Source organism: Colobus angolensis, unplaced genomic scaffold, assembly GCF_000951035.1.
Source record: "Colobus angolensis palliatus isolate OR3802 unplaced genomic scaffold, Cang.pa_1.0 Scaffold214, whole genome shotgun sequence".
In the NCBI taxonomy this organism is placed as follows: domain Eukaryota; kingdom Metazoa; phylum Chordata; class Mammalia; order Primates; family Cercopithecidae; genus Colobus; species Colobus angolensis.
In genome coordinates, this window is record NW_012115311.1 from 822697 (window position 1) to 850578 (window position 27882).

The 27882-nt window shown below is 37.7% G+C and overlaps 1 protein-coding gene across 3 annotated transcripts in view; it reads right to left on the bottom strand.

The window, feature by feature from the left end:
- NAA16 (N(alpha)-acetyltransferase 16, NatA auxiliary subunit) overlaps positions 1-27456 on the bottom strand; it is a 65148-nt gene extending 37692 nt beyond the window's left edge. For 2 of the 3 annotated variants that reach the window (XR_001001864.1, XM_011942963.1), the window contains exons 1-8: positions 27105-27456; positions 21745-21829; positions 19782-19886; positions 17875-18032; positions 15203-15337; positions 13727-13880; positions 10192-10311; positions 7343-7438 (exon numbers count right to left, since the gene is read on the bottom strand). Coding sequence is in view for 2 of the 3 variants with exons in the window: in XM_011942963.1 (XP_011798353.1) it covers positions 7343-7438; positions 10192-10311; positions 13727-13880; positions 15203-15337; positions 17875-18032; positions 19782-19886; positions 21745-21829; positions 27105-27158 (907 nt within the window). In the remaining variant the exon portion in view is untranslated. Of the gene's footprint in view, positions 1-1333; positions 1441-7342; positions 7439-10191; positions 10312-13726; positions 13881-15202; positions 15338-17874; positions 18033-19781; positions 19887-21744; positions 21830-27104 lie in introns of all 3 variants that reach the window. The other variant, XM_011942962.1, reaches the window with a different exon arrangement.
- Positions 27457-27882: the final 426 nt, after the last annotated feature.

Consider the following 27882-nt stretch of genomic DNA (forward strand, 5'->3'; position numbering starts at 1 on the left):
CCGGCTAGTTTTTTGTATTTTTCAGTAGAGACGGGGTTTCACCGTGTTAGCCAGGATGGTCTCGATCTCCTGATCTCGTGATCCACCCGTCTCGGCCTCCCAAAGTGCTAGGATTACAGGCTTGAGCCACCGCGCCTGGCTTGTTTTTGTTTTAACATAAATGATGTTTTATTCTAATTGGGTACTAGAGATCATCAGTTGTTTCTTTTGTTTATGAAACCTGCTGCCACCGGTAGGAAAATGCCAATCAGCTATATCTATAACTGATATTTCCAACATTGTATTATTCACAATCAGTGCAAATTTACAAATTATTATGAATCAAAGCTAAATAAATTAAAAATGAAAGAAGCTTAACTAAAAATTGTTTTAGGATTTCTAATAAAATCTTTTCCTTATCTGCTAGTAACTTCAAAAAACTGACTACAGAAAAGACAACAAGATTTTAGACTTTAATAAAAAGCAACACTTGGAAATAAAAGTATAACTTGCTTTCTATTAACTTTTAATTGTCTTTCTAATTTAAGACCAAGATTTAAGTGCCTATTTTCTAAAAATTTTTTTTTTTTAAGACGGAGTCTCACTCTGTCACCCAGGGCTGGAGGGCAGTGGTGCGATCTCAGCTCAACAACGCAAGCTCCACCTCCTGGGTTCCCGGCATTCTCCTGCCTCAGCCTCCCAAGTAGCTGGGACTACAGGCGTCCACCACTATGCCAGGCTAATTTTTTTTATTTTTATGAGAGATGGGGTTTCACCATAGATGGTCTCGATCTCCTGACCTCATGATCTGCCCACCCCTACAGGCGTGAGCCACCGCGCCCAGCCTATTTTCTAATTTTAAAAAGCAGAAAGACAATTCTTTATTCAAGAACTAGCTAAATCTGTATTTATTAAAATGCAGCCTACTGATTAAAACTAGTAATTTATACCAGTAATTTGACCAAATTGCATTTTACTGTTGTACTAACTCAATTATCCAAGCTCTAACTTTAAAAGCATACATAACTAATTTAAAAATCCATAATTGTACCATAAAATAATAATCATAGAATAAATATATACCTTTGGTAACAATGTCAAATTTAAAATGCTACTAATAAAGAAGTATACCCATTAAAAATAAACCTTTATAATTTTAGTGCTTTCATAAACCCTCTTACTTTGATATTACTTATACTACAGGCATATAATTTCAGTACATTATTAGACTGAAAGTAAAGTAACATTACTAAAACAGAGAAAATGATTAAGTAAAAGCACATTCTTTACATGGACATTTTTCTACAATTTAGTAAAAAGACTAAAGTAAATCTGAATAAATACCAAATTTTACCTTTTCTGTATTGTAATATAAAGATTTCAAAGTAGTAAACAAGGGTGGGCAGCCTTTACTGAAGTTAACCCTCAGGAACTTATCCATTAGTTCTCTAAATCTTTCACCTAGAAACAAAAGCATACTTTGTTATTCTTTGGTTCATGCAAACAATTCTTAAAATGATTTTCTAAGTAAAAATAAAGCTCCCTCCTATCCAATTTATAAACCCAAAAAGTCATACAGTTTTAAGTAGAGTAAAAGTTATCAACTATCCATTCTGAATTTAGCACAGTATCAAATATCTTTCCTAATCTCTCACTGACTAGCACACTTAGTCTACAGCTCAAAACCCTGCAGATATGCAAAAAGCACTCTGCAGCAGACTATTGTAACCAGCACTATATTCAAGTGATAGCCAAAAGATCTTTTTAAACACTAAGTTGGTATTTACAAATGTCTTCCCAAATCAACTTGTCATTTACTTCTACATTCATTCATTCATTCCACAATAATGTGTCAAGCACTTACTACATGCCAGGCACTGTTCTAGGTATTGGGGATATAGCAGTGATTAAAATTAAAAAAAAAAAAAAAATTAATTCTACCCTATAGAACTTAACATCTCAGTGAGTGAGGCCAACAATAAAGTAAATTGATGTTAGACATCAGACTGAGCCCTGGGCATTCTAACATTAGAACTAAAATAAACAACCTGTTTGCAACATCAAGTAAATAATTCTTTCATTGCTAAACCCCTACAAATGATTTTTGTCATCACCATTTGAAAGCAGAGAGTATTCAAAGAATTTTAATTTTAAATACAGAGATATAAGAACTTTCTGAGAGTATGGACTAATACATAAGCACATGGATTTACCTAATCATTTGGGGAAAAAAAACACACATATATGTCATGAACAATTTAGCCTCAAGTAGGATGATTGAAATGACCTCCTAAGATTTCTTAATGAATCACAACACTGCACAACAAAATCTAACAACCCAAAACGGTTATTTTTATTCGTTGTGACTGACCATGTTGAACAAAACATGCATGCATACTCAATATAATTAAATGTTATAAAAAAATTTAACTCCATTAACTATAAAGACTGTATTCAGATAATCTCTAATTTCTTAGTAGATCATATACAAAATACTGGGGTGTTTTTGTTTTTCTTTTGAGACAGAGTCTCACGCTGTCACCCAGGCTGGAGTGAAGTGGCCTGGTCTCGGCTCACTGCAACCTCCACCTTCCAGGTTCAAGCAATTCTCCTGCCTCAGCCTCCCAAGTAGCTGAGACTACAGGCGTGTGCCACAACGCCCAGCTAATTTTTGTATTTTTAGTAGAGATGGGGTTTCACCATGTTGGCCAGGATAGTCTCAATCTCTTGACCTCATCATCCACCTGCCTTGGCCTCCCAAAGTGCTGGCATTACAAGTGTGAGTCACCATGCCTGACCAACTTGTCTTTTGAAAAATCACAGAGGCCAGGCGCGGTGGCTCAAGCCTGTAATCCCAGCACTTTGGGAGGCCGAGATGGGCGGATCACAAGGTCAGGAGATCAAGACCATCCTGGCTAACACGGTGAAACCCCGTCTCTACTAAAAAATACAAGGGCGAGGTGGCGGGCGCCTGTAGTCCCAGCTACTCGGGAGGCTGAGGCAGGAGAATGGCGTAAACCCGGGAGGCGGGGCTTGCAGTGAGCTGAGATCCGGCCACTGCACGCCAGCCTGGGCGACAGAGCAAGACACCATCTCAAAAAAAAAAAAAAAAAAGAAAAAAGAAAAATCACAGATTACGAAGACAACATAAAACTTAATCCTGGGTTAAATTATACACCATTGCTTCTTTAAAAATCAAAAATAGTTTCAGAGAACGCATCTTTCCAGTAATTCCTCTGGTGTACAACAAAAGCTAACAAAATTGTGGGAGACTGTAAGAGACGCTGTTTCTTAGAGGAATGCAGACTTCTCCACTTAATTGTATGCAACCTTGGGCAAATAACTTGTCCATTAAAAACCTCGGTTTTATCACGTAAAATGATGGCAATACCATCACTAGCCTCAAGAGTACACTTGCATGGCTCAAATGAGGTAAGATACAACAATAAACAATGTCTTCCACATAGTAATCACTCAATAAATGTCTCTGATATCTGAGTTAATATTTTAGATTTTAGAGTTTTTATATTTTAGAGTTAATATTTTGTTTTCTATACTTGCAATCAACTGCTGAGAAAACAAGCCTTTTATCTTCACAGCAGAAGCTACTCTGAACTCCTCCTTGGTCACCTTTCTCAGTCTATTCAGATCACAGTGGCAAATCTGATTTATTAGATTGTGCAGGTATGAAAAAAATGACGAAGCTCTTTAAGTGCTGATCCAGGACTAATCTCCAAATACGGAGTTAAGTGAAAAGAAAACCCAGGTTCGCAGCAATCCATCAATCCATGCTACCTCATGTTTGCAAAAAGCAGGGTGGGGGGTGTGACCTTAAACAAATCTACACACATTTTTGCTCACACATGCATAACATATTTGTAGAAGAATACACCATCAGCTGATCACAATGGATGTCTGCAGGGGAAGTAAACTTAGTTGCCAAGGGACAGACAAGAAAAAGACTTCATGAACTTATAAACTTTTTACCTAATTGGCAACTGTGTGAATTTATCACCTAAACAAGAAGCCCACAAAGCTACCCAACTGCTCAGTCACACACCATATCCCCAAATTACTTATGATTTATCCATCTCATTTTTTCCATCAATTATTATGTGCCTCTTTAGCATTACTGCTCACAAAACAGGTTACCTGAATAATTCTCAGATAGATACATAGTATGATGTCCCCAAAACATGATGTCCCTGTTTACACTAATTCCTAAAATAATTAGTGTAAACAGCAAGAATAGTCTGTTTCTGATTCACTGGAAATCCATTCTAAATAATGGAGCAAAATTTAATTAGTATTCTATGTTTAATACTCTGGATTATTTCCTTCCCTCTCTCTACCCTTCAGCCAGTCCATAATAGAACATGATGAATTAAACTAATTATTTTGAAAAGTACCTTTATCCCTTCATTATTTTTAGAGCACTTAATATTTTCGGGTGTTAGAAAATTTCCTTATTGTTCTGTGGTATGAAGCCCTTTTATCTAAAAAATGGAAAGGCTTTTTCAAAACCTTCACCTTGTATTCTCAAGATGCATCATTTTTCTTGAGGAAGATATTATTGCTTTTGATAATGCCAAAATGGCTTTCTAACTGCACATAAAAGCATTTCTAGACAGGCAAAAAAATCATGAAATAGTCAGCTTTGCACAGATAAAATTAAGTATTTGCATAATTTTATATACATTCACTGGAGCCTTGTAAATACACATATGTCAGAACCTCAAAGCGATGATGACCTTGAAAGCCTATGCCATCAGACTCCTCCACTGAGACCTGTTTTGTAAAAAGATTTTTATGGCATTTCAAAGACAGCATGTCCAAGAGAGTCTAGGATGGTTCCACTTTAACCTAGATCACATTTTACAGTAAAAAAAACTCTAGGCTCTTTCAGTAAAAATATATTTCCTACCCTATACTGCCACATATTGAGGGCTTTTAGCAAACTTATATTGCCTATGGAAATAAATGTAGGCAGTATAAATCTGAAGCTCCATGTTCCAAATGAGAAAAAGAGAACAAAGAAGTCTTGTTCGTAATCTTAAAGCTAAGTGAGGTTTCTTTCTTTCCCAAGAAGCATATGAATGCAATTTTAAAGCTCCTAAGGAAATACTCCCCCCTATACACAATATATTGTGAAACACAAAATATACCTTGAGACCAAAAAAAGGAGAAGTCAGACACTAAAGACCACATATGGTATGATTCCATTTATTTGAAATGTCCAAAAACAGGCAAATCCACAGGTACAGAAAGTAGACTGGTGGTTTCCAGCTACTATGGTGGAGGGGTGATAGGGAGTGAAATAGGTATGGGGTTTCTTTTTGGGGTCATGAAAAATTTCTGAAAGCAGACGGAGATGATGGTTGCACAACATGATTAATATACTAAAACACTGAATTGCACACTTTTTAAAAGTGAAGTTTATGGTATATGAATTATATTTCAAAAAAGCTATTATTTTTTAAAACAAAGAGGAGAAGGAAGAAATACAGAAATGTAAACTTAAGCATCTTCCACAAGACACCTTTATTAGGGAAAATACTCCTCACTACGCATATACTCCCATCTTTGAAATTCACAAAGTGTATATTAAAAGCTCTGAGAAGTCCTATAGAAACCTGATAGCTGTGTTTAACCCAGTTTCCCAAACTTACTTGGCTGAAGAACAGCCCAAGCACAAGCACACCAACAACCTCCCCACCAAGCCTATTAATACCCACTTGGACTTAATGTTCCCTGGAAAACATTAGAGAAATCTGCTCTCTGTATTCTACAAAAACAAAACAAAAAAAAAAAAAGGAGGATCAGAGAATACTACTCTTCATATGTGGAACTGAAATGCAATAGTATAAAATGAATTTTTAATATCAACTTCTAGCTACTGTCTAATCAAATACATTTCTAAAGGGTATTTCACATATTTCACAAGCCAGTCAACTAAAAAATTTTAATTTTCATCAATCTTTTGGTAAAAATAAACTTATAACCCAAGAATTTAAACAAATATTTGCCACTCTGAGAATATAAAATATACTCCTCACCTCTCCAGAATACGTTTAAGTTATATTAGCTTTGTAGAGTCTGACTTGTATCAAAATACCAGAAGTCCCAATATACAATTCTTACAAATAAAATTAAAGACTTCAACAAAAACACATACTTTTTAAAAAACTCAACAAAGATATTAGTTACCTGAAGAGCTAATATACTGTCTACCTCCTATGTAGCCCAAAAGTAAATGAGTTCAGCTACATACAATAACTTGACTCAAGGTCATGAATATACTATTGTACAATAAAAGCAAATCACAGAATACGTACCAGAGTACTCCTAGTTATATAAAGTACAAAAGCTGTTTTTATTTTCAGGAATACAAAATACATGGAGCTCTAAAAATAAAAGTAATGGCATGATAAAAAGCAAAACTCAGGAAAGTGGCTAACTGAGGGAATGATGACATTCTGTTCTTAAAACACCGTGGTGGGTGCAAATAGCTCACAACTATTTCTTTGAATGTATGCTCAAAAAAGAAGATATAAAACTTCAAAACTATAGCTTGAGCCCAGGGGTTTGAGGCTGCAGTGATTGTGCCACTGCACTCCAGCTTCAGCCTGGTAACAGAGCAAGATCTTGACTCAAAAAAAAAAAAAAAAAACTTCAAAACTTTTACCACTCAAATCATAATACCACATATAATTTGTCACTAATTACAGGGAATTTACCTTCTAAATATGGTGCTTTTTTAAAAGTCACATAAGACAAGCAGTTTTTCTACCAATACATAGTATGTGTACATATTTAGGCAGTACATGATATCTTGTTACACACAGAGAACGTGTAATGATCAAGTCAGGGTATTCAGGGTATCTATCGCCTTGATTACTTATCATTTCTATGTGTTGGGAACATTTCAAGTCCTCTCTTTTGCTATCCTGAAATATAGGATATATTGTTCTTAACTACAGTCCCCTTACTCTGCAAACACTGAAACTTATTCCTTCTATCTAACTGTATATTTGTACCCATTAACCAACCTCTCTTCATCTCCCCCCTACACCCCCCTTGCCAGCTCTGGTATCTATCATTCTACTTTCTACCTCTATGAGATCAACTTAAGAAAAGTAGTTTTATATTTATATAGATAAGTTCAAATATTAAAACCAACATTTAGCTACACATTGAAGTATAACACTCTTAACATATAAATAATAAATTCACAACTGTTCACTCCCAACTCCAAGAATGCTGTAGACATAAACTCCATAACAGAAACACGTTTCCAAAATATAAATTAACATTGAGTAATTTCGGCAAATAATTAGTATCATAAAAGACATCCTAATATTACCTGGGACAAGAGTCAAGGGTAATCTTCTGGGTGTAATTGCTTTGGGGTGCTGCTTACTAATTTCTTCATAAATTTGAAGCCTCTCTTCTAAAGTGCCTATTATCAGTAAATATGGGTGAGATTCATAGCATCAAAACTTTTATCCATGGTAAAATGCTAACAAACTTTTAAAATGTTGTTATAAATAAAACTGCATTAACAATATTAAAGCTGCTTTCAATTTTGGCAAAAATAACATGTAAAACTCTGTGGTGGCAAAATACTATAATCAGTTAAGTCACTGTTTTAAACTCATCTCCAGAGAAATCCAAAACTTATTTCATCGCAAGATTCTAAATACAACCCGAATCACATATACAAGTCATCACAGACTCAAGATATGCTGCACTTCTCTATATTCCTTTAGCATACAACTCATGGAAAAGAAAATCTTTTTATAATATATCTCTAATAACATATCTTACATAAACACTCTGAACCAAAGAAACCTACATATATCCCCATAAAAGCCTATAATGTCTGTTGATTAGGCTCAAAGGAGCAACAGTTTTAGGATTATTATTGCAAATGTTTAAAATATAAAAAGATAAACTAAACTTCCATGTTAACATTAACACTTAAAATCTTTAATGAAAGTCCATTATCCTTCCAAAAGACAAAATTATACTTCTAACAGAAAGTTGTATCTTCCCTCCCAAGAGCCACCTAATTTTATAGTACCACATAAAGGATGTATCTATACATAAAGTACATGTTACTCTGAAACAACAATATGCAAGCAAACAGGATCTGGGTGTAGTTTATCTTTCTAAAATAATGTCCTGCATAATTCAAAAAAAGAGATTTATAAGCTATAAGATAATTTATAGTGGAATTTTAAGAAAACGCAAACCTGTTTTAGAACTATAACGTTTTAAGTAGATCTTAATCCAAATCCTGTCGTCTAAACCACAGAAAAATAACTATCCTAAGAATAACCCTGGGTGCTAGCAGACAAGGTATGTCTGTAGGGAATGTAGTGTTTATAAGTATTGACACTCAACATTAATATCAAGCATCAAGATTGTAAACACCATGCTTGAAGAGGTGTGATCTTGTTTAGACTCATTCCTTCCCCCAATAATATGTTTTGGAGCTCCAATTTGGTTGGATTTTAAGACCAAAGATATGTGGGGGGGGGGACCCTCACTCTCTGTTAATAATTTGGAGACTTCACAAAATATTAAAGACCCTTATACTAATACATAAATGCAACTGCATATAAATATTTTAAAAATACTCTCATATTCATGCCTCATCTTAGACAAAGACAAGCACCAAGTATGAAAACAATTCTCCACTACCCTAGATATAACAAGCTGTATAAATGTAATCAAATTAAGACAAAACTAAACATATTCAATACCCTACTTAAAGTTACAAGTTGGAGCAAGTTACCTAAAACAATAAAGTAGTGTAATTACTTTTGTAATCAATACATTTTATAGTAACCAAGAATCCTGATATATGCAACATATTATTCATTTTAGTAAAACATTAAAATATTTTTATTAATTGTAATGTTACTACTTTAAAGAAAAATCATAGTTAACCCGTTTTCAACCTTCATGCTAGTAATTTTGCTGTTTTCTTCAGATTATTACTTTAATCAATATTGTGATTTTAATCATTTTCTTAAAAATATTTAAGAAAATAAACTTTTAACAATTTGCAGTGTAAAATTTTAAACATAAAAAGAACATCTGAATTAATACCAGTGAGGATACAACAATTAAACTTTTCTTATAGCTTATACTACTATAAATGAATGTGGGTAGCTACCTATTTACCAAACGGTTTTTTTTTTTTTTTTTTGAGACGGAGTCTCGCTCTGTCGCCCAGGCTGGGGTGCAGTGGCCGGATCTCAGCTCACTGCAAGCTCCGCCTTTCGGTTTCACGCCATTCTCCTGCCTCAGCCTCCTGAGTAGCTGGGACTACAGGCGCCCGCGACCTCGCCTGGTTAGTTTTTTTTTTTTGTATTTTTTAGTAGAGATGGGGTTTCACCGGGTTAGCCAGGATGGTCTCGATCTCCTGACCTCGTGATCCGCCCGTCTCGGCCTCCCAAAGTGCTGGGATTACAGGCTTGAGCCACTGCGCCCAGCTTTACCAAACTTTTTAAATTTAAAAATTCTAAAAAAAAAAAAAAAATTCTGCTGTTTCAACATCTTTGAGCCAGTTTCATAATTATTTCAGGAATACATTTATTCATGAGTAAATATGATTTTAGGAATATTAACAGTTCCTACCAACACTTAATTATGAAAATATCACAAAATCTTGGACTGATACTAGATTTCTAAAAAGGGTCAGTTACCTAATTTCAAAGGAAGATATGTAACATTTTGCTCTACATAAATTAGCCTAGTTTGAAATCAAAGCAAATACCCTCAACAATAATTGTTTGGCCCAATTCTTATTATTTAGAAGTTGAGGGTAATGAATGTCTAATGGTTTTAAAATATTAAATAGTTACAACACTTCCCAGAAAGCGAATGCTCATTTTCTTTCCCATGTCTCTACTCTAAATTGGTATTTTTTTTGTTTGTTTTGGTTTCGCTTTGTTTTGTTTTTGCCTCACCTCCCAATACCATAACAGGTAAAGGTCAAGGAACCTAAAATATCTGCAAGCACTTACACTTAAGTGTAACTATTTGAATTCATTTTCACTCCCATATTTAACCTATAATTTTACTAAATGGAAAAATGAATACTAATGCTAAAATTGTTTGTTCTCAAGTATTATTACAACTTTACATTTTATTATATTTCAAACGGTAGTTATGAGAAAAAAGAGAAAAATCATTACATACTAATCTGTAGTGCTTTTTCCAAGCCTTCATAATAACACCAATTTTCTGCATTCCGATCAATCAAGTTTTTGAACACTTCACTGGCTTCTTTTAATCTTCCCAATTTCAACAGTATTTCCCCTGAAATTAAGTTTAAAGACATATTCATTTTAAACATTAAATATCTATCTGACCCCAGGGACTTCACTAAGCATTATCAATGAAGAGATGGTTAAAAAGACAGAACTCTGTATGCTTCCCCTTTGGACGTGTAGCAGTTTATGCAACTAAGCATAGCTTGCCTTCAGAAGTGAACCTTCATTTTTGGCTCCCTCTTACACTCCAAACACATATGTAAGACATTAATTTGTTAGTAAAAAAACTTTTGCATTACACACATATCATACCCTTTGAAATAACTAGACACACACAAACACATCAAAATTAGACTGGCAAGTAATTCTAGTGAAACATTCGTATCTTCCTTCCTACTACAAGATTTGAATATATCTTTCCTATCAGTTCATATATTAATTCTCCACTCAATTCTCATTGTTTCAAGATCACTAAAACTGGAGAAGTTTAACTCAGTGAAATTGTAACACTAAACACCGCTTTATAACAGGAAACCACACAAGCCATGTTCATGTACAGGTTAGCTGAGTGGGTCGGTAAAAGGTCAAATCCTTTTACTAAGCCACACAAATTAGGAGGAGGTGTGGAGAATGAGGACCCAGACCTCTCTAATACGATGGAAACACACCTAATCTAAGATAAAGGGGAGAGTCTCAAAAAAGAACATACCTCAGCTTCCTGCCCTCAAGATTACTCATTCCCCAAACAATCTATTTCAAACCACCTTTTAAAATGTCTTCAAGTCATACTATTTCTCCTTTCATCATGTTGGAGGAGGCAGTACATTATAGCAGGTTTTATGTACTATTATTTTACTATTTTTATATATCACTCAAACTCTACAATTAGACTGAACTAGGAATAATTACCAACTCCACCACTAACTAGCTTTGTGACAGGGAGAAAAGTGGGTAGTTAGCACATTGCCTGTCACATAATGAATACATATAAATATCTGCTACTGAAAACTTTAAATATGCCCAATTCCTCCACGATTATCTTCTGGCCAATTTTTACTCTGCTTATCCTAGATATAATAAGACAACAGCATCTTTTTAATTTTCAAAAAACATCTGTTATTTGCTACTACCATGAAGCAAAGGAATGCACAGGACAAATATATATATGTATACACACACACATCTACATATTCATAAATAAGCGGAAATCTCCAACTTTTAAAGCTTTTTAAAGGATCGTAAAAAGTTAATGACCACAAAGAAAACTGTGTGAATATCAAAGGTCTCTGGACCTGCAAAGTTCAGTGAAAATCGAAAAATAATACCATGATCTGTCTCTGTAGATAATACAAAGCATGAGCTATGTATTCAAATTAATGGCCCCCAAATTACCCTCACTAGCAATATAAGGATAAATGTGACTATAGGCAATGTGCAGATTTATTTTTGTTTTTTGAGACAAGGTCTTGCTCTGTCATCCAGGCTGAAGTGCTAGTGGCACAATCACAGCTCACTGCTGCCTCAACCTCCCAGGCTCAAGCAATCCTCCCTTCTCAGTCTCCCAAGTAGCTGGGACCACAGGCATGAACCACCACACCCAGATAATTTTTTAATTTTTTGTAGAGATAGAGTCTCACTATGTTGCCCAGGTTGGTCTTGAAATCCTGCACCTCAAGCAATCCTCCCGCCTCAGCCTCCCAGTGTTGGGATTACAGGTATGAACCACCATTCACGGCCTATACTAACTTGAATTAATTTCACTGTACCGTATTTACTTTTCAAAAACTGCATTCCCTATTTGTTTTTATTTTTAAGATTAAATAAACTAACCTAACTGCATTCCCTATTTTTTTTAAGATTAAATAATCTAACTTATGGATTATATTGAATGCATTTCCTATTGATGCTACAGGACAAATATCAAGAAAGAGAAACAGCAACCCGAGGGAGTTAAGATTTAATCAGGAAACGACAATAATATTTCAGAAAGGAAAAATAATTGCCTTTTTTCCTCTTTGCTCCCATCAATAAGTAATGGAACAAGATAGAAATCAGAATATTTAATTATTTACCCATATTTTTATCAATAACTTTTAAAAGTGTCATTAATATTGGTATTAATATTAATTACAATAAAAAATAAATCACTCCTGTGCTATACATTAACCAGAAAGAGTATATTGGTTAAAAGTAAGAAGCTCATGAAAAGGCATGGGAAAAAGAGCATATATTACTAAGTGAAAGAAGCCAATCCTCCTCAGGCAAGAAATGATCTGGCAAAAATAAAACCAATCTGAAAAGGCTACATACTGTATGATTACAACTATATGACATTTTGGAAATGGCAAAACTATGCAGAGGCTTGCCAGGGAGTGAGGGATGGAAAGGTGAAACAAAGGATGTTTAGGGCAGTGAAACTACTTTGTATAATACTATAGTGGTGAATACATGTCATTATACATTTGTCAAAACCCATAAAGTGTGACAGTGGGAAAGGCTATGGGTACACAGGGATATATGGCAACTCTCTGTACCTTTTTCTAGATTTTACTGTGAATCTAAAACTGTCCTGAAAATGTCTGTTTTTTAGAAAAAAGTAAGGGCTCTGAAGTCAGAAGGATGTGTTGATGTGCTTAGAAACTATAACTCTACCACTTAAAAAGCTGGATGACTTTGGGCAAGTCCTTAACCTCTCTAAGCCTCAGTCTCTTCCACTATAAAATGGGGTTAATAAATAGTATCCATCTTAAAAGCGCTAAAAAATTAAATGAAATAAAGCAGTGTAAGCAATTACCATACTCAAACAGAAGAAGAGTTTTAAAATATATATTAGCTATTATTTTTATTAAGCTTCAGACTTCAGAGGTCCTACAACTGTATGAAACTTTAGTTCTAAACTATTATTTTAGCTGGGCAATTTAATACAATATTGCTCAGGTAAAGAGAACTAATGAGCAAAGCTTTGTGAAAATTTTTTTTTGACCCTTTGTTGATGAATGCTGTTAAAACTATAGGGATCCTGTCTTCATAATTAGCCCATGATGAAAATAAATGACCTTTGTGTTCATGATGATCCCAGTATCATCAATTATGGTTCTCACTATATTTAATTAACTATATATGGATATACAGAGATACAAATTCAATATGAAGGCAGAATAATATACCGCTTAAGGGAATGAAATCTGGATTCAAATCCAGCACTCTCCAGTTTACTAAACTGTATGACTCGGGGTTAGTCAATCTCTCAGTTCCTCAGTTCCCCTCATCTCCAAAATAGATATAAAAACTACAACATAGGGTTGTTATGAGGATTAAACTAGTTAATAATGGCTTAATAATAAAGTGTTTGGAGCCTTGCCAGATACATAACAAGTGTCATGTAAGACTTAGGAGAGAATAAAATATGTAGCTTTTTGTTTTCTGTTTGAGGCCATTAAAAAAAAGGGAAGCCAACTTACCCTTAATTTCTTCCACCAAAAGTTTATCACATATTTGTTTCTCATATGTTTCTATATGTTCCAAAGATTCCTGAAATAGATCTGCCTCTCTCATCACTTGATTCTGGTATAGTATCAGTTCACTATATTCATAATCTATTTTGTTTGGAGGAACCTGAAAAAAAAAATGACCAAATTACTTTATTTGTATAATTATATAAAGCAGTTACAGACCTTTAATTAAACTGCCTTCTCAGGAGAGTCATTCACACAAACAAGAAGGCAACCCACAAGCAGATACAAACAGAAGAGTGATTAACAGCACCAAAAATGAATGCATTATTTACAACAAATAATGGGGTGGGACTTCTGTCTACCCCAAGTGATACAGGTCAACAAATCCTACATACAAATATAAAAATGGTTGAAATACTACAGAATCTACAAAAAAAAAAAAAACCTACTAGAATTAATAAAAGTGTTTAGCAAGGTCACAGAATAAAAGATCGATGAAGAAAAATCAATTACAGGTATACCTTGGAGATACTGTGGGCTGGTTCCACACCACCACAATGAAGTGAGTGACACAATTTTATGGTTTCCCAGTGCATGTAAGTTCCACTGGCCGGGCACGGTGGTGCACGGCTGTATCCTCAGGTCTTTGGGAGGCTGAGGTGGGTGGATTACCTGAGGTCAGGAATTCAAGACCAACCTGGCCAACGTGGTGAAACCACGTCTCTACTAAGATACAAAATTAGCCTGGCATGGTGGCGCATGCCCGTAATCCCAGCTACTCAAGAAGCTGAGGCAGAAGAATCGCTTAAGCCCAGAGGTGGAGGTTGCAGTTAGCTAAGATCGTGCCACTGCATTCCAGCCTGGGCAACAAGGGTGAAACTCAGCCTCAAAATAAAAACTAAACTAATAAAGTTTTATTAACACTATACTATAGTCTATTAAGCATGCAGCAGCATTATGTCTTAAAAAAACAACGTTGCCAGGCACAGTGGTACACCCGTAGGCCCAGCGATCCTCCTGCCTCATGCCTCAGTCTCTGGAGAAGTCCTAGCTAGGATTTCAAGTCCTAGTCGTAGCCTAAGAGTTCAAGACTGTAGTGCATAGCCACAGCACTTCTGCTTTGGCAACACAGTCAGACCCTGTCTCAAAAAAAAAGTAAAGAAAAGAAAATAGAAATTGGCAGGCACGGTGGCTCACACCTGTAATCCCAGCACTTTGGGAGACCGAGACAGGTGGATCACAAGGTCAGGAGTTCGAGACCAGCCTGGGCAACATGGCAAGACCTCGTCTCTTAAAAAAAAAAAAAAAAAAAAAAAAAACAGAGAGAAGAAACATCCAACATTTTAACTGTTTCCAATTATGTAAAAAAGTTTTCCAGTTTTCCATAGGTCTCAAATACTTCGATTCACATTTGAGGGCAGGGACAATTAAAAAGTCAACCACTCCGTTTGTGAAGGTAAAAGAAAACATTAAAATTCTTACTTGCTGAGTTTGTCTAAATTCTTCCAACAGTTTCAAGGCCATATCATAATCTTTCAGCAAATGGTATGCAATAGCATATCCAATCCATGAAGCACGCTGTGTGGGGCGCAACTGAAGAAGCTGGTATCTTGTCTCCTAAAAAAAACACGTTTTAACTTGCTAAACATTCTCATTATTTCATTAGTTTTAAGAAAACAATCTAACCTTTAACACATTTCTAATGAACTATATCAACAAAGATCAGTTTCAGCATAAAATAGAAGTACTTTTTTTTTTTTTTTTTTGTTGAGACGGAGTCTCGCTCTGTCACCCAGGCTGAAGTGCTGTGGCCGGATCTCAGCTCACTGCAAGCTCCGCCTCCCGGGTTTACGCCATTCTCCTGCCTCAGCCTCCCGAGTAGCTGGGACTACAAGCGCCCTCCACCTCGCCCGGCTAGTTTTTTGTATTTTTTAGTAGAGACGGGGTTTCACCGTGTTCACCAGGATGGTCTCGATCTCCTGACCTCGTGATCCGCCCGTCTCGGCCTCCCAAAGTGCTGGGATTACAGGCTTGAGCCACCGTGCCCGGCCAAAATAGAAGTACTTTTTATGTTTCTCACCTAAATTACTAAAGTTCTAGAATATCCTGTAATAGTCACTGTGAGGCTGTCACTGAAACACCTTTGGGGCCCACGCCTTTGGACTGCCTTATTAAATTACTTTTAAATAATGAAATTTTTTTTTGGTAACTAAACATTCTGTAAGAAGACTAAGATGGTTTTTTATTAAACTACATTTTGCTACTTACAAAACTATTATATGAATTACATGTATTTACAGTGTAAATACATTGTAATAATTGGCCAGATACAGGACAGACACAGCCAGGGGAAACACCCAAACATTTGACTATCCCTTATTTTTACTGTTGCATCTCTGTCATTCCCAAATCCTTTATTAAAGCGTAGGTCAGTATTATTTTCTCTGCCAACTCTTGGCGTTACCCAGGGCAAATGCAAAACTAATGTGTATCACCCATCCCACAATCTATCCTCTAAGTCCCAAGATTTTCTAATCTTTAATGATTTTCTCCTCCACTCCATTCAGAGGCTCACTCCCACAGCCATACCCTAGAAGTTACTGCCACCCAGAAATCATAAATTTAGTTATCTCACTCTCTACCCACAGCTCCCATGCTGCCAACACTATCGTTTGGTGACATTCCTACCCTTGTTCTTTGAGACCACCAGCATCTATACTTCCTGGGTCCTTCACACTTTCACCATCAGCTCTCCTTTTTTTCTTTAAGAGACAGAGTCTCCCTATGTTGCCCAGGCTGGACTAAACTCCTGACCTCAAGCGATCCTCCTACATCAGCCTCTCAAGTAGCCAGGACTAAGACATATAATACCAGGCCTAGCTCTCTTTCAACTTAATTTATTTCACAATCCACTTTAGCAACCATTGTTTGGCCAATATTCTTAATTTCTATGCCTCATTCCTAAAGATAACTGATTTTAACTCCAACCGCATCTAAGCTGCTAAGCACAGCTGAAGAAAAAAAAATACACACTTTGAAGAGTGGTGCCATTATTCTTACTAAGTTCAGCAGAGCCCTTAAAGTGGCTGCAAAAATCTAGGCATGGGGTATGAGGGCTTATATGGCAAAAATCTAGGCATGGGGTATGAGGGCAAAAGAAGAGTATAAATAATGTATTTAAAGAAAACTGTTAGAACCTAGTGGCCTCCTTCTCGTAAGAAAGTAAGAGAATTCCATGTTGGACATAGTGATTCTAGGATACTAAGTGGAATAAGCACATGGAGAAGTCCAGGAGAGAGTTGAAAATGCAAATCTGAAGAGGTCTGAACTACAGAAAGACTGATTTATGGCAACCCTTCTAACATTTTTAAAATATCTACTAACCAATAATTTTTAAAAGCTACTTTTATGTTTAGGTTTCAATTATAAAAGCCCTATTAGTTTACCAAATTTGTAAACATCAAACCTACAAAATCTAGTATAGCAGCTGCACACAGATATTCCAGTTAAACTAGGCATAGTGGCTCATGCCTATAATCCCAGCACTTTGGGAGGCTGAGGTGGGAAAATCACTGGAGCCTAGGAGTTCAAGACTAGCCTGGGTAACATAGCAAGACCTTGTCTCTTTTTTAAAAATAATTAATGAATTAAAAATGTTTTAAAAACCAGTTTTGTTTTTGTTTTTTGAGAAAAAGTCTTGCTCTGTTGTCCACGCTGGAGTGCAGTGGCACAACCATGGCTCACTGGAGTCTCAACTCTTAGGTTCAAGGGATCCTCCTGCCTCAACCTCCTGGGTAGCTGGGACTGCAGGTGTGAACTACCATGCCCAGCTAATTTTCTTATTTGTAGAGACGGAGTCTGGCCTATGTTGCTCAGGCTGGTTTCTAACTCCTAATCTCAAGTGATCCTCCCACCTCAATCTCCCAAACTGCTGGGATTACAGGCGTGCGCCACCGCACCCCACCAGTTATTCTTTTTTGATACTCAAGTAAAAAGTGCCATAACTATGACTGAGGAGGAAGGTCCCAAGTGACACACACTTTCTAATGAACAATCAAATCTATGTGATCTTGGCTTATGCTCACCTCATTCTGAATTCACATGCTCTTAAATTATATCTACTGTAAAGTCACACACATTTAAGAAGTACTTACTCGGTAACCTTCAAGGTCTCTCATTTGGATCTGCAACAGTGAGAGATCCCTCAAAATTTGCAGGTTATCTTTATCTAATTTGAGGGCATTTCGGTAACATTTTATAGCTTCATCATATTTCTTATCAGAACGCTGCAACAGTCCATATACATGCCAACCTATTAAGTTAAGGAAACAAAGACATACACAGACACTAGAATACACTATGCTACATGTCTAATATAAAACTTACATTAAGGAAATGGTATTTTGCCTGGGATTTGTTTCAGAATGATCTGGGGTCTGGGAAAGGGAAATAGTGAGGGGAAGTTAAAGACGAAACCAGATCCGGCTTGATTGATAACTGTCAAATTGTTGAAGCTGGGTAATAGCCACATGGGGAGGGGGTCATTATTCTGTTCTCTCTACTTGTGTACATGTTTGAAATTTTCTGTAATATTTTAAGTAACCTTAAAGAATTCTTGGCAAAAATTCTTCACATTTTCTACCCTCTATCCCATCACTTTCCTACCCCAGCAACCTCAACATTCACCTATTCTTCATCATGATGTGTTGAAACAGAATATATACAAAAACTGCAACTACCTTTTGAAACAAATTTACAGTCAACCAATTCTAAAGTAACGTGTAACTATCACCTAATTCCCTAATATATATTAAAGGCCACAAAAAATAAGTTTTATTTCTTATAAATTAAAGTCTTAGCATATCTTGGAGTCAAAAGCCCCACAAAACTATCATACTTACATGCCCTTCTCTTCACTCTGGGGTAAGCACTGGGATAAAGAAATAAGTATTTAGTAATTTGAGAAAGCCCTAAGCTAAATATGTGAAAACACTACTGAGATTATTTGTGTTCAATACCAGTACGTGGCTAAGTGAATTAAATGTAACAAATTAAAACGCAAGGGCAATATGTGAAAAAAAAATGCAGATAAACACATAGATAAGCAAAACAAATGAAAGTCAATTTCAATGATCCATCCTTTAAAAAAAAAAATTTCTTTTGGCCGGGCATGGTGGCTCATGCCTGTAATCCCGGCACTTCGGGAGGCCGAGGAGGGTGGATCACCTGAGGTCAGGAGTTCAAGATCAGCCTGACCAACATGGCGAAACCCCATCTCTACTAAAAATACAACAAGTAGCTGCGCATGGTGGTGCACACCTGTAGTCCCAGCTACTTGGAAGGCTGAGGTTGGAGAATCGCTTGAACCCAGGAGGCAGAAGTTGCAGTGAGCCAAGATCATGCCACTGCGCTCTAGCCTGGGTAACAGAGTGAGACTCCTTCCCCAACCAAAAAAAAAAAATTTTTTTTTTTTACACACTGGGATATTGCCCAAAGAAAAACACAATTATAAAGATCAAATTAAGTAATAGCTATGTCTCCGTGTTAACAGAAACCAAGCTGAAGAACCAATATCATACTTAATATTAAGTAAAATCTGTTTTAAAATAAGTTTTTCTTCTAAAATGTCTAGAAGAAAGTTTAAGACACACAAATTTTAACATACGATTAACTAAAAGTCAGTATTTGGAATAATAGAAAAGTATCATCCAGTTAATTATGTTTAAGAAAAAGATGGGTTTCAAGTCACATACAATTATCAAAGTAACTTTTCTCCAACACTAAGCACAACAGAAGTAAACACATTTTATAGAGATTTCCTTTAAAATATTCCAATAAAAAAACACAGGGTAGGGAACAAATGAAACTAATTATTGGAGGAGGGGCACAAGCAAAAACGAAACTAATATTACAAAATGTTGATAATGACTATAGTTGAGTAATGGATACACAGAGTTCATTAAATTCTCTCTTCTACGTACGTTTGGAATTTTCATAGTACAAATTTAATTTGAATTAGGAAAAAATTAGTTAAAACAAACTATTTACTGCAAAAGGATACAGACATGACTCTTGACATCATTACGAAGTCCTTTACGAACAAATTCATAAGCTTCTTCTTTTTTTCCTAAACAGTTCAGTGTTAATCCTTTCATAGCCAAAGTCTCTGAAAAATAATTTTTAAACTCTATTTACAAATGACAGAAAATGATTATCTTAATAGTACTTTAACAGTTGAGATCTGAAGGATTACTACGGCTCCAATTCATCTTTTTAATCTCACAGCCTGAACTTCCCTCCAAGTAGAAAAAATAAAACTACATTTAAATACCTACTTAAAGCTTAGCAGCCGAAGTCCTGCTCTGAAATTCCATAGTTTCAGAGTTGCTAAAATGGTTTCTGCCCTTCACAAGACTCTGTAAAAGTGGTTGATATTATTCTGCTGAAAAAATTAACAAAGCAGGCCAGGCGCAATGGCTCACACCTATAATCCCAGCACTTTGGGAGGCTGAGGCGGGTGGATCATCTGAGGTCAGGAGTTTGAGACCAGCCTGGCCAACATAGCAAAACCCCGTCTCTAATAAAAATTAGCCAGGCATGGTGGCACACACCTGTAATCCTAGCTACTGGGGAGGCTGAGGCAGGAGAATTGCTTGAACCCAGGAGGCAGAGGTTGCAGTGAGTCAATACTGTGCTACTGCACTCCAGCCTGGGCGACAAGAGTGAGACTCTGTCTAAAAAAAATAAAATAAAATAAAAATAAAAATTAACAAAGCAGACATGAGTCTTACAGAATTAGATCTACCATAGCAGTTCCACAGCTCTTACCTAAGGTCAATTCTAATCAATCTGATTTACAACCACACAAAAACACTCAATCTACCTTAATAAAGACATATACATAATTTAAACTTCACTTTATTCAATATTGGAACAGACTTCATTTTTGATAGCAAGTTTGTTCCAACAAATTCCACTTAGGCTAATTACATCAGTTCACATTTCAAGACCACAACACTGGATGATGGTAGTGGCAACAAAAAATATGTAAGGAAGTTAATAAAAGATGGTTCAGAATGAAATAATTCTCTGAATTATCCACAAGAAGGGAGTTACGCAAGAAGAATGATTTTCAAACTGATTTCTGCAGACTCTATGATATTCAGAACATGGTGACCCTGTGGTCCAAACCCCCCTCCAATACCTTTTATCTGTTTCACATATTGAACTTTCCCACAGGCTCCATTTGGACAAAGGCTCCACAGCTAAAGAGCTTGAAAACAAGCTTTAGAATTAATTCTATGAAATGAAGATTTCTTTCCAATTCCTTCAAAGAATCTTTTAAATGGTGTTAGAAAAGTGAGCAAGGTCAGTCTATTTTCCCAATAAGATGATCTCAATCGTTACCCAAGTCTGATACTGAGTAACCTCAACCAGCATTGCTATGCTACAGGATTGTAACTTTCATGTCTACCCTGCTCCATCCTTCTAACACCGGCTATTACTGAAAAAGGATACAACAAGAAAATACAAACTTTATTAACACCAGTGTTAGAAAAACAACTCAAAATATGCACTCTAATGGTAAATTAGTAATATCATATGTAAATGTCAGCACATACTAAAAAAAAAACACATCTACCAAAGAATAAAGTGCAGTATCTTCATACTTCTATATTGCAAATTTTGTCCTAATTTTACACACAGGAAACCAAGGTATAAACTTAAAATTCTATTCAAAGTAATAAAGGAAATCAGGTCCATAAACATATTGATACATACTTTCTCCAATTTTTCCCCAATAGATAAACCAACCATCCTAATCTTATCCTTAAGTACATATACTTAAAGATAATACTGGTAATCTAGAAGACTCATATAAAGCATTAAAAAAATGCTGAACATTTGTGCACTCTAATAGAGAATGGCAAGGCCTTAGAATCTGGGAAATATTCTTCTTTCACTGTTAATCCCTGGTTTTAGAATTTGATTTCCCTAAAGCAATCTCTCACATGAGACAATACCTCCATGTTCAGCAAATTTTGGGTTCGACAGAATCATCTTGCAAAACTTGAGGCCATTTTTGTACTGCTTCTGTTCATAACATTTCTGTAAAGAAATATGAACAAAAGTTATTTTATCAAATGAATACACAACGGGGCAACTTTTCACGGCATTATATATTCTAAATTCAAGATCCAAAATTAGGTCTAAAACGTGATGGAAAGGATATCACTTACAAACATGCAGTGTACTTTTGTTACCTATTCTTGTCAAATTGTTCTAAAATCTACCTATTTTCATTTTTATAAAAGACCATGAAAAAAAAAGACATTTAAAAAACAGGAAATTTGACTGAGCAAGGTGGCTCACGCCTGTAATCCCAGCACTTTGGGAGGCCAAAGTGGGTGGATCGCTTGAGCGCGGGAGTTCAAGACCAACCTGGCCAACATGGTGAAACCCTGTCTCTACTAAAAATACAAAAATCAGCTGGGCATGGTGGCATGCACCTGTAATCCCAGCTACTCAGGAGGCTGAGGCAGTAGAATTGCTTGCACACGGGAGGCAGAGGTTGCAGTGAGCAGAGATCACGCCACTGCACTCCAGCCCGGGCGACACGACGAGATTCTGTCTCAAAAAAAAAAAAAATTACAAAAATTAGCCAGACGTGGTGGCGCATGCCTGCAATCCCAGCTACTCGGGTGGCTGAGGCAGGAGAATTGCTTGAACTCAGGAGCTGGAGGCTGCAGTGAGCCTAGATCATGCCATTGCACTCCAGCCTGGGCAACTGAGTGAGACCCTGTCTCAAAACAACCAGAAAAAAATGGCAATTCAATCAATACTGCCACAGAGTTTTTTAAATTTTGTTTCCCTTTCCTAGTACACAGAATTTTTTAATTTGAAATAATTCCAATGCTTTGGTAGGCCAAGGCAAAAGGACTCCTTGAGCCCAGGAGTTCAACACCAGCCTGGGGAGCAAAGCAAGACCTCATCTCTACAAACAAATTAGAAATTACTCAGGCATAGTGGTGCACATCTGTGGTCCTACTACTTGGGAGGCTGAGATGGGAGGATCACTTGAGCCCATGAGGTTGAGGTTGCAGTAAGGCATGATTGTGCCACTGCACTTAGTCTGGACAGTAGAGCAAGACACTGTCTCAAAAAAACATTTAAGCATAAACATGTGGCAACAGAAAAATACCAGAAACTGCACTAAAAGCCTCTGCTACTGCAAGAATGAAACCAAAGTGCGTGCGTATGTGCATGCACACACACGCACATACAAATACTACCACTTATTGAGCAGCTATTATATGTCTGTATAAAATTTGTAATCTCTTAATACCAATTATTTAAGGTAGGTGTCATTACTTCCACTTCAGAGATGTGGAAACTGAAACTCCAGAGTTCAAAAACTTGTTTATAAGCGGCTCAGCTTAGCTGCAAATTCTGGTCTTACTCCAAAGACCATCATTATGGTCTTTGCAAGGATAAGCAACATCTTTATTCCTGAATGCCACCAGCCAGGGTACGCAATTAACATCTCTCCCTGGCAGTCACTGATGCGGAGAACACCCCACTGCTTTCTCCTCTTCCCTGGCTTAAGTTGTTCAGTCACACTGGGTGTTACATTACTCAACATGCCAAGCTTATCCCCACCTCAGGCCTCCTACACTTGTGTTCCTTACGCCTGAAATGCTTTCCTAGATCTTCCCATGGATGGTTCCTCATTATCATCTAAGTCTCACATGTCCCCTACTTGCCCACTTTATCAAATACTCCCATCCTCTTTCCTTCCCCAACATACTCTCTACCATATTACTCTATTTTCCACACAGTGCTATCATTTCCTGAAATCTTATTTTGCTATTATTTAGTGTCTGTCTTCCCCACCATCATATAATGGATCCTTAGAACAATGATCTCACCTATCTTTATTTATTTTTTAGAGACAGTGTCGCTCTGTTGCCCAGGCTGGTGTGCAGAGACACAATCACCATAACCTCAAACTGCGAGCTCAAGTGATCCTCCCACCTCAGCCTCCTGGGTGGGCAGGAAGGACTACAGGTGTGTGCCATCACGCCTGGCTAAATTTTTTTTTTTTTTTCTTGGTAGAGATGAAGTCTCACTATGTTGTTATGTTGTTCTTTTGTTCCTGGGCTCAAGTGATCCGAGCTCTCACCTCAGCCTCCCAAAGTGCTGGGATTACAGGCGTGAGCCACTGCGCCAGCCTCAGCCTATTTTAAGTACTGCTGCATTGCCATGGCTAAACAAATAAGAAACTGCTCCATAAATACAGCCTACTAGGTTCAAAGCAAAATGCCACTAGCAATGGATGAGACCGTTATTAAGCCCTGCAGCAGGGGCTGGATGTGGAAGGAATCAGAAAAGTCTTCACAGAAAAAAAGTTTATATTGAGGCCTCTTGACAGCCTCTGGGGAAGGGAACTAGGTGGTTCTGGGATAAGGATAGGAAAGAAACCTAAATTTTGAATGATGTGAATATACTGCCTATTCCAAAAATATTTTAAAATAAAAAATAACAATCTGAGTTTGACTACAAGAGTCTGTCTCACACATATAAGAAAAAAACAAGTGGAAGGAACTACTGAGAAAAACAAAGAGAAATACTAGTTTTTCTAACTTACCAAGTGATCTGAAAATAATAATCATACCGCCAATAACAGTAATGATAGTTAACACCTACTGGAAGCATTTACTATACGTCCAGACATTGTTCTTATTTTTTTCCTTCATCCCATGACAGCTTATTTACTCTTTATTTAAATCCCAGGAAAGCCTATGAGATGCAATGATATCCCCATTTAGATAGAGAAACTGAGGCACAGTTACACAGTTTATATAACTATTAAGTGCCAGAGCCACAACTCTTAACCAGGTAGTCTGGCCCCAGAGTCCAAGCACTCAGGTAAAGAAGACAAGTCTACCTGTAATCTCAGCTACTCAGGAGGCTGAGACATGAGCATCGCTTGAATCTAGGAGGCAGAGGTTGCAGTGAGCTGAGATCTTGCCACTGCACTCCAGCCTGAGCGATAGAGCGATACGCTCTTGCAAAAAAAAAAAAAAAAAAGACAAATCTACATTCACTCAGCAACCGTTATATATACTAAGTAGAAACGATAGATTCTAGTCTCAATTTTGCTAATACTCTGACAGAGAACCTTAGCCACTTGGTCATTTACCATCTTTACGTTTGTCTCTTCCTAAAACAGGGCATGGAATAGCTCCAAAATTCAACGAACTGCAATGCTAATCAATATCCAGTCTGGGGAATAAGACATACAGATATAAGCCACGTGGAACATGTGAAAAAAAAAAAAAAAAAAACCAGCTGGTCAGTTTGTGTGGATGTGTTTTAAGTTTTTTCAATAGAAAATTTTTACTGTTGGTGGCAAAGCACTTTAACCCACTAAACTTTAAAGATAATTTTATTATAGAGATTTCTGTTTGCTATGGAATTTGTTGTAGCCAAATTTTACCCACATTTATTGCAATTGTGAAATGATAAAATCACCCAATTATGCAGAATCCTCCTAAATTCATGCAACCTTGTCAGAAACATTACATACTTAGATTTTAAAATGTTTAGCTTGGCTAGGCACAGTAGCTCACATCTGTAATCCCAGCAATTTGGGAGGCTGAGGTGGGATGATCGCTTGAAGCCAGGAGTTCGACAGTAGCCTGGCCAACAAACCGAGACTTCCATCTCAAAATAAATGATTATTTTTTAGTGGTTACCATTTCCCAATTTATCTGGGGATAAACTTTACCTTTTTTGTATTTGAGAATAACAAGTAATGTAACGTTTTCCTTATGACACTGATCCATGATTTGAACTACAAAAAATTCATATAGAGAGAAAAGAAGTGCTGTCATCTTTAAAGTATGATGCCAAATGTCCTGAAATCCAACTAGCGATTTATAAATGATACTCTCATTAATGTTTCAGATTCCCGGGGCAAAAAAAAAATTAAAAATAAAAATAAGTAAGTTATTTCTCCAATTCCATGCTGTGTAAAATAAAAGGGCATGAGAAAAAGTAAAATTAAAAAATACAAAGCCCAATGAAGCAACCTGCCACATGCTTTAATTACTCATATTTTTAATGTTCTCACACTTGTCTCTTATTGGTTCAAAACTAAGCACCATATAATGTTTAAAACTTTTATCCCACCTACTATGTATCTTAACATTCTGAAGAGTAAGTGTGAAGTTTCCATCGGGTTGAAACAGAACAGCTACTATGAATTATCTGCCGCTGTTAATACTTAATACTACTCTAAAATCAGTATTTTACTTATAGTAAAGTTAAGCAACAACTCACAGCCATATAGCCAACTCAGCTTTCAATAAATTCACCTTTAAACCTAAATGCATGTTTAGCAAATAAAAGCTTTTTTTCCGGTGAAAAGATAAACTAGAAAGGACAGTTATCTACTAACAATATTAGTTTAAAACGTAGGGTAGCCAGAGGATACTGAGGAAAGCAAAGGCACGCTGCCTCTTCTTGGAAGAACAGAACCTGGAAAGCCACCAGGGACGCTGGCACACAGCCCACAGAAAACTGCCCACCCGGCTCCGCAGCGGTCATCACTACGGGGCCATTATTCAGGCTTCTGCTCCACAATAAAGTAAAAACGCTCCCCTTAAATGCAAAACCAGCCAGTCCACGCGGCTTTAATTACTCAAGCAAGGCCTGTGCGACTAGAAAGGAAAGAGCTGTGTTGAAGGTGGTGACAACTCAGAAAAGCACTTCAAGTCAACTATCCACTTCCAAAGAGGTACATTATAAACAGGCAAACTTTTTCCCAACGGGAGGTGGTGCCAAGCTTGGCTTCCTAGAGTTGCCGGTTTTATTTCCTCGTAACCAGGAAAAATTCCACCATCGCATCGATCCCGCTTTAACAGGTATGCGGGTGCGCTGTGCAATCGAATTAAACGCAAAGCAGAGAATGCAGAACGCAAAACACCTCACTGAGGGGAGACTGGCAAAATAAACCAACCAGGGAAGATCCCTGAGGGACTGCTGCGAGCCCGGCGCGGCAGAGAGCACCGCAGCCACTACCGGCCGAGGAGGCTGTGCCCAGGCACTGCGGAGGGCGGCGTGAAGTTTCTGGAAAGAGCGCGGCGGGGGTGAGGTGAGCCGCCGCAGACCGAGGAAAGGAAGCGCGCGGAGGAGCGGCTCGGCTGCCCCCGGGGCCGGTCGGAGCGGGAGAGTGGGGTCCCGCGAGCTCCGAGGTAAACAAAGAGCGGTGGGCAGCGGAGGCCAAGCCCGGCCCGCGCCGGCCGCCGCCAGACAGCTTGCCCTTAAGGCCCAAGGACCCAGAGACTGGGGGGCGGCAGTGCGGCCTACGGCCACTCACCAAGATGCGTTTGAAGAGGTTGCTCTCCTTGGGCGGCAGCAGCACGTTCGGCATCGTGGCCGGCGGGGAGGCTAGGTGCCCGGGCGCTCCGTTTCGCGGGGGTGGGCACCGGTACGAACCGCTGCTGAGGGTCGGGCTGCGGGCGATGGATTAGCTCATTGGCCTACAGTTGCAGTTGGGCAACCTGCCTGTTCGGCACCGTGGCAATAGAGAAGGAAGGCGGTCTGAACAGAACACGCTTTCGCCGGGCTCCGCTTTTTGGCCAGCGGCGGCGGCGGTTCCCGCGCGCTGCAAGATGGCAGCCAGGGTCCGCCTCCCGAGCCTGATCCCGTGCGCCTGCGCGGAGCGCCCTGCGGCGTGGGGCTGCGGGTGACTACGGGGGCGTGGCGGGGACCAACTGCGTGGATTTGCCTTGGGCTGCGGCTCCCCTCGCCGCAATCTCGGCGCCCCCTGGGGCTCAGGCGAGGCTGTCACCAAAACCTTGGAGTCCCATGGGGTGGTGAGTCACCACCCTCATTCTCCATTGCTCCTATGCATCAGAGCCCCTCATAAGACTCCTCCTTATTGTCTGCTTCTCCTTGCAATAAAGTAATAATAAATAAAAATGAGAATTTTCTTTAAGTAGAAAAGAGAAGACACTGACTTGTATTGCACTCCGGATAAGCTTGTGGCCCAAGATAATGTTAGTTATGACTCTGAAGAGTCAGTTTTTTGCATTTAGGAATTTGAGTGTCCGACGCAAAGTAGACTTTTGATGTAAGATGAACTTGTTTTCCTT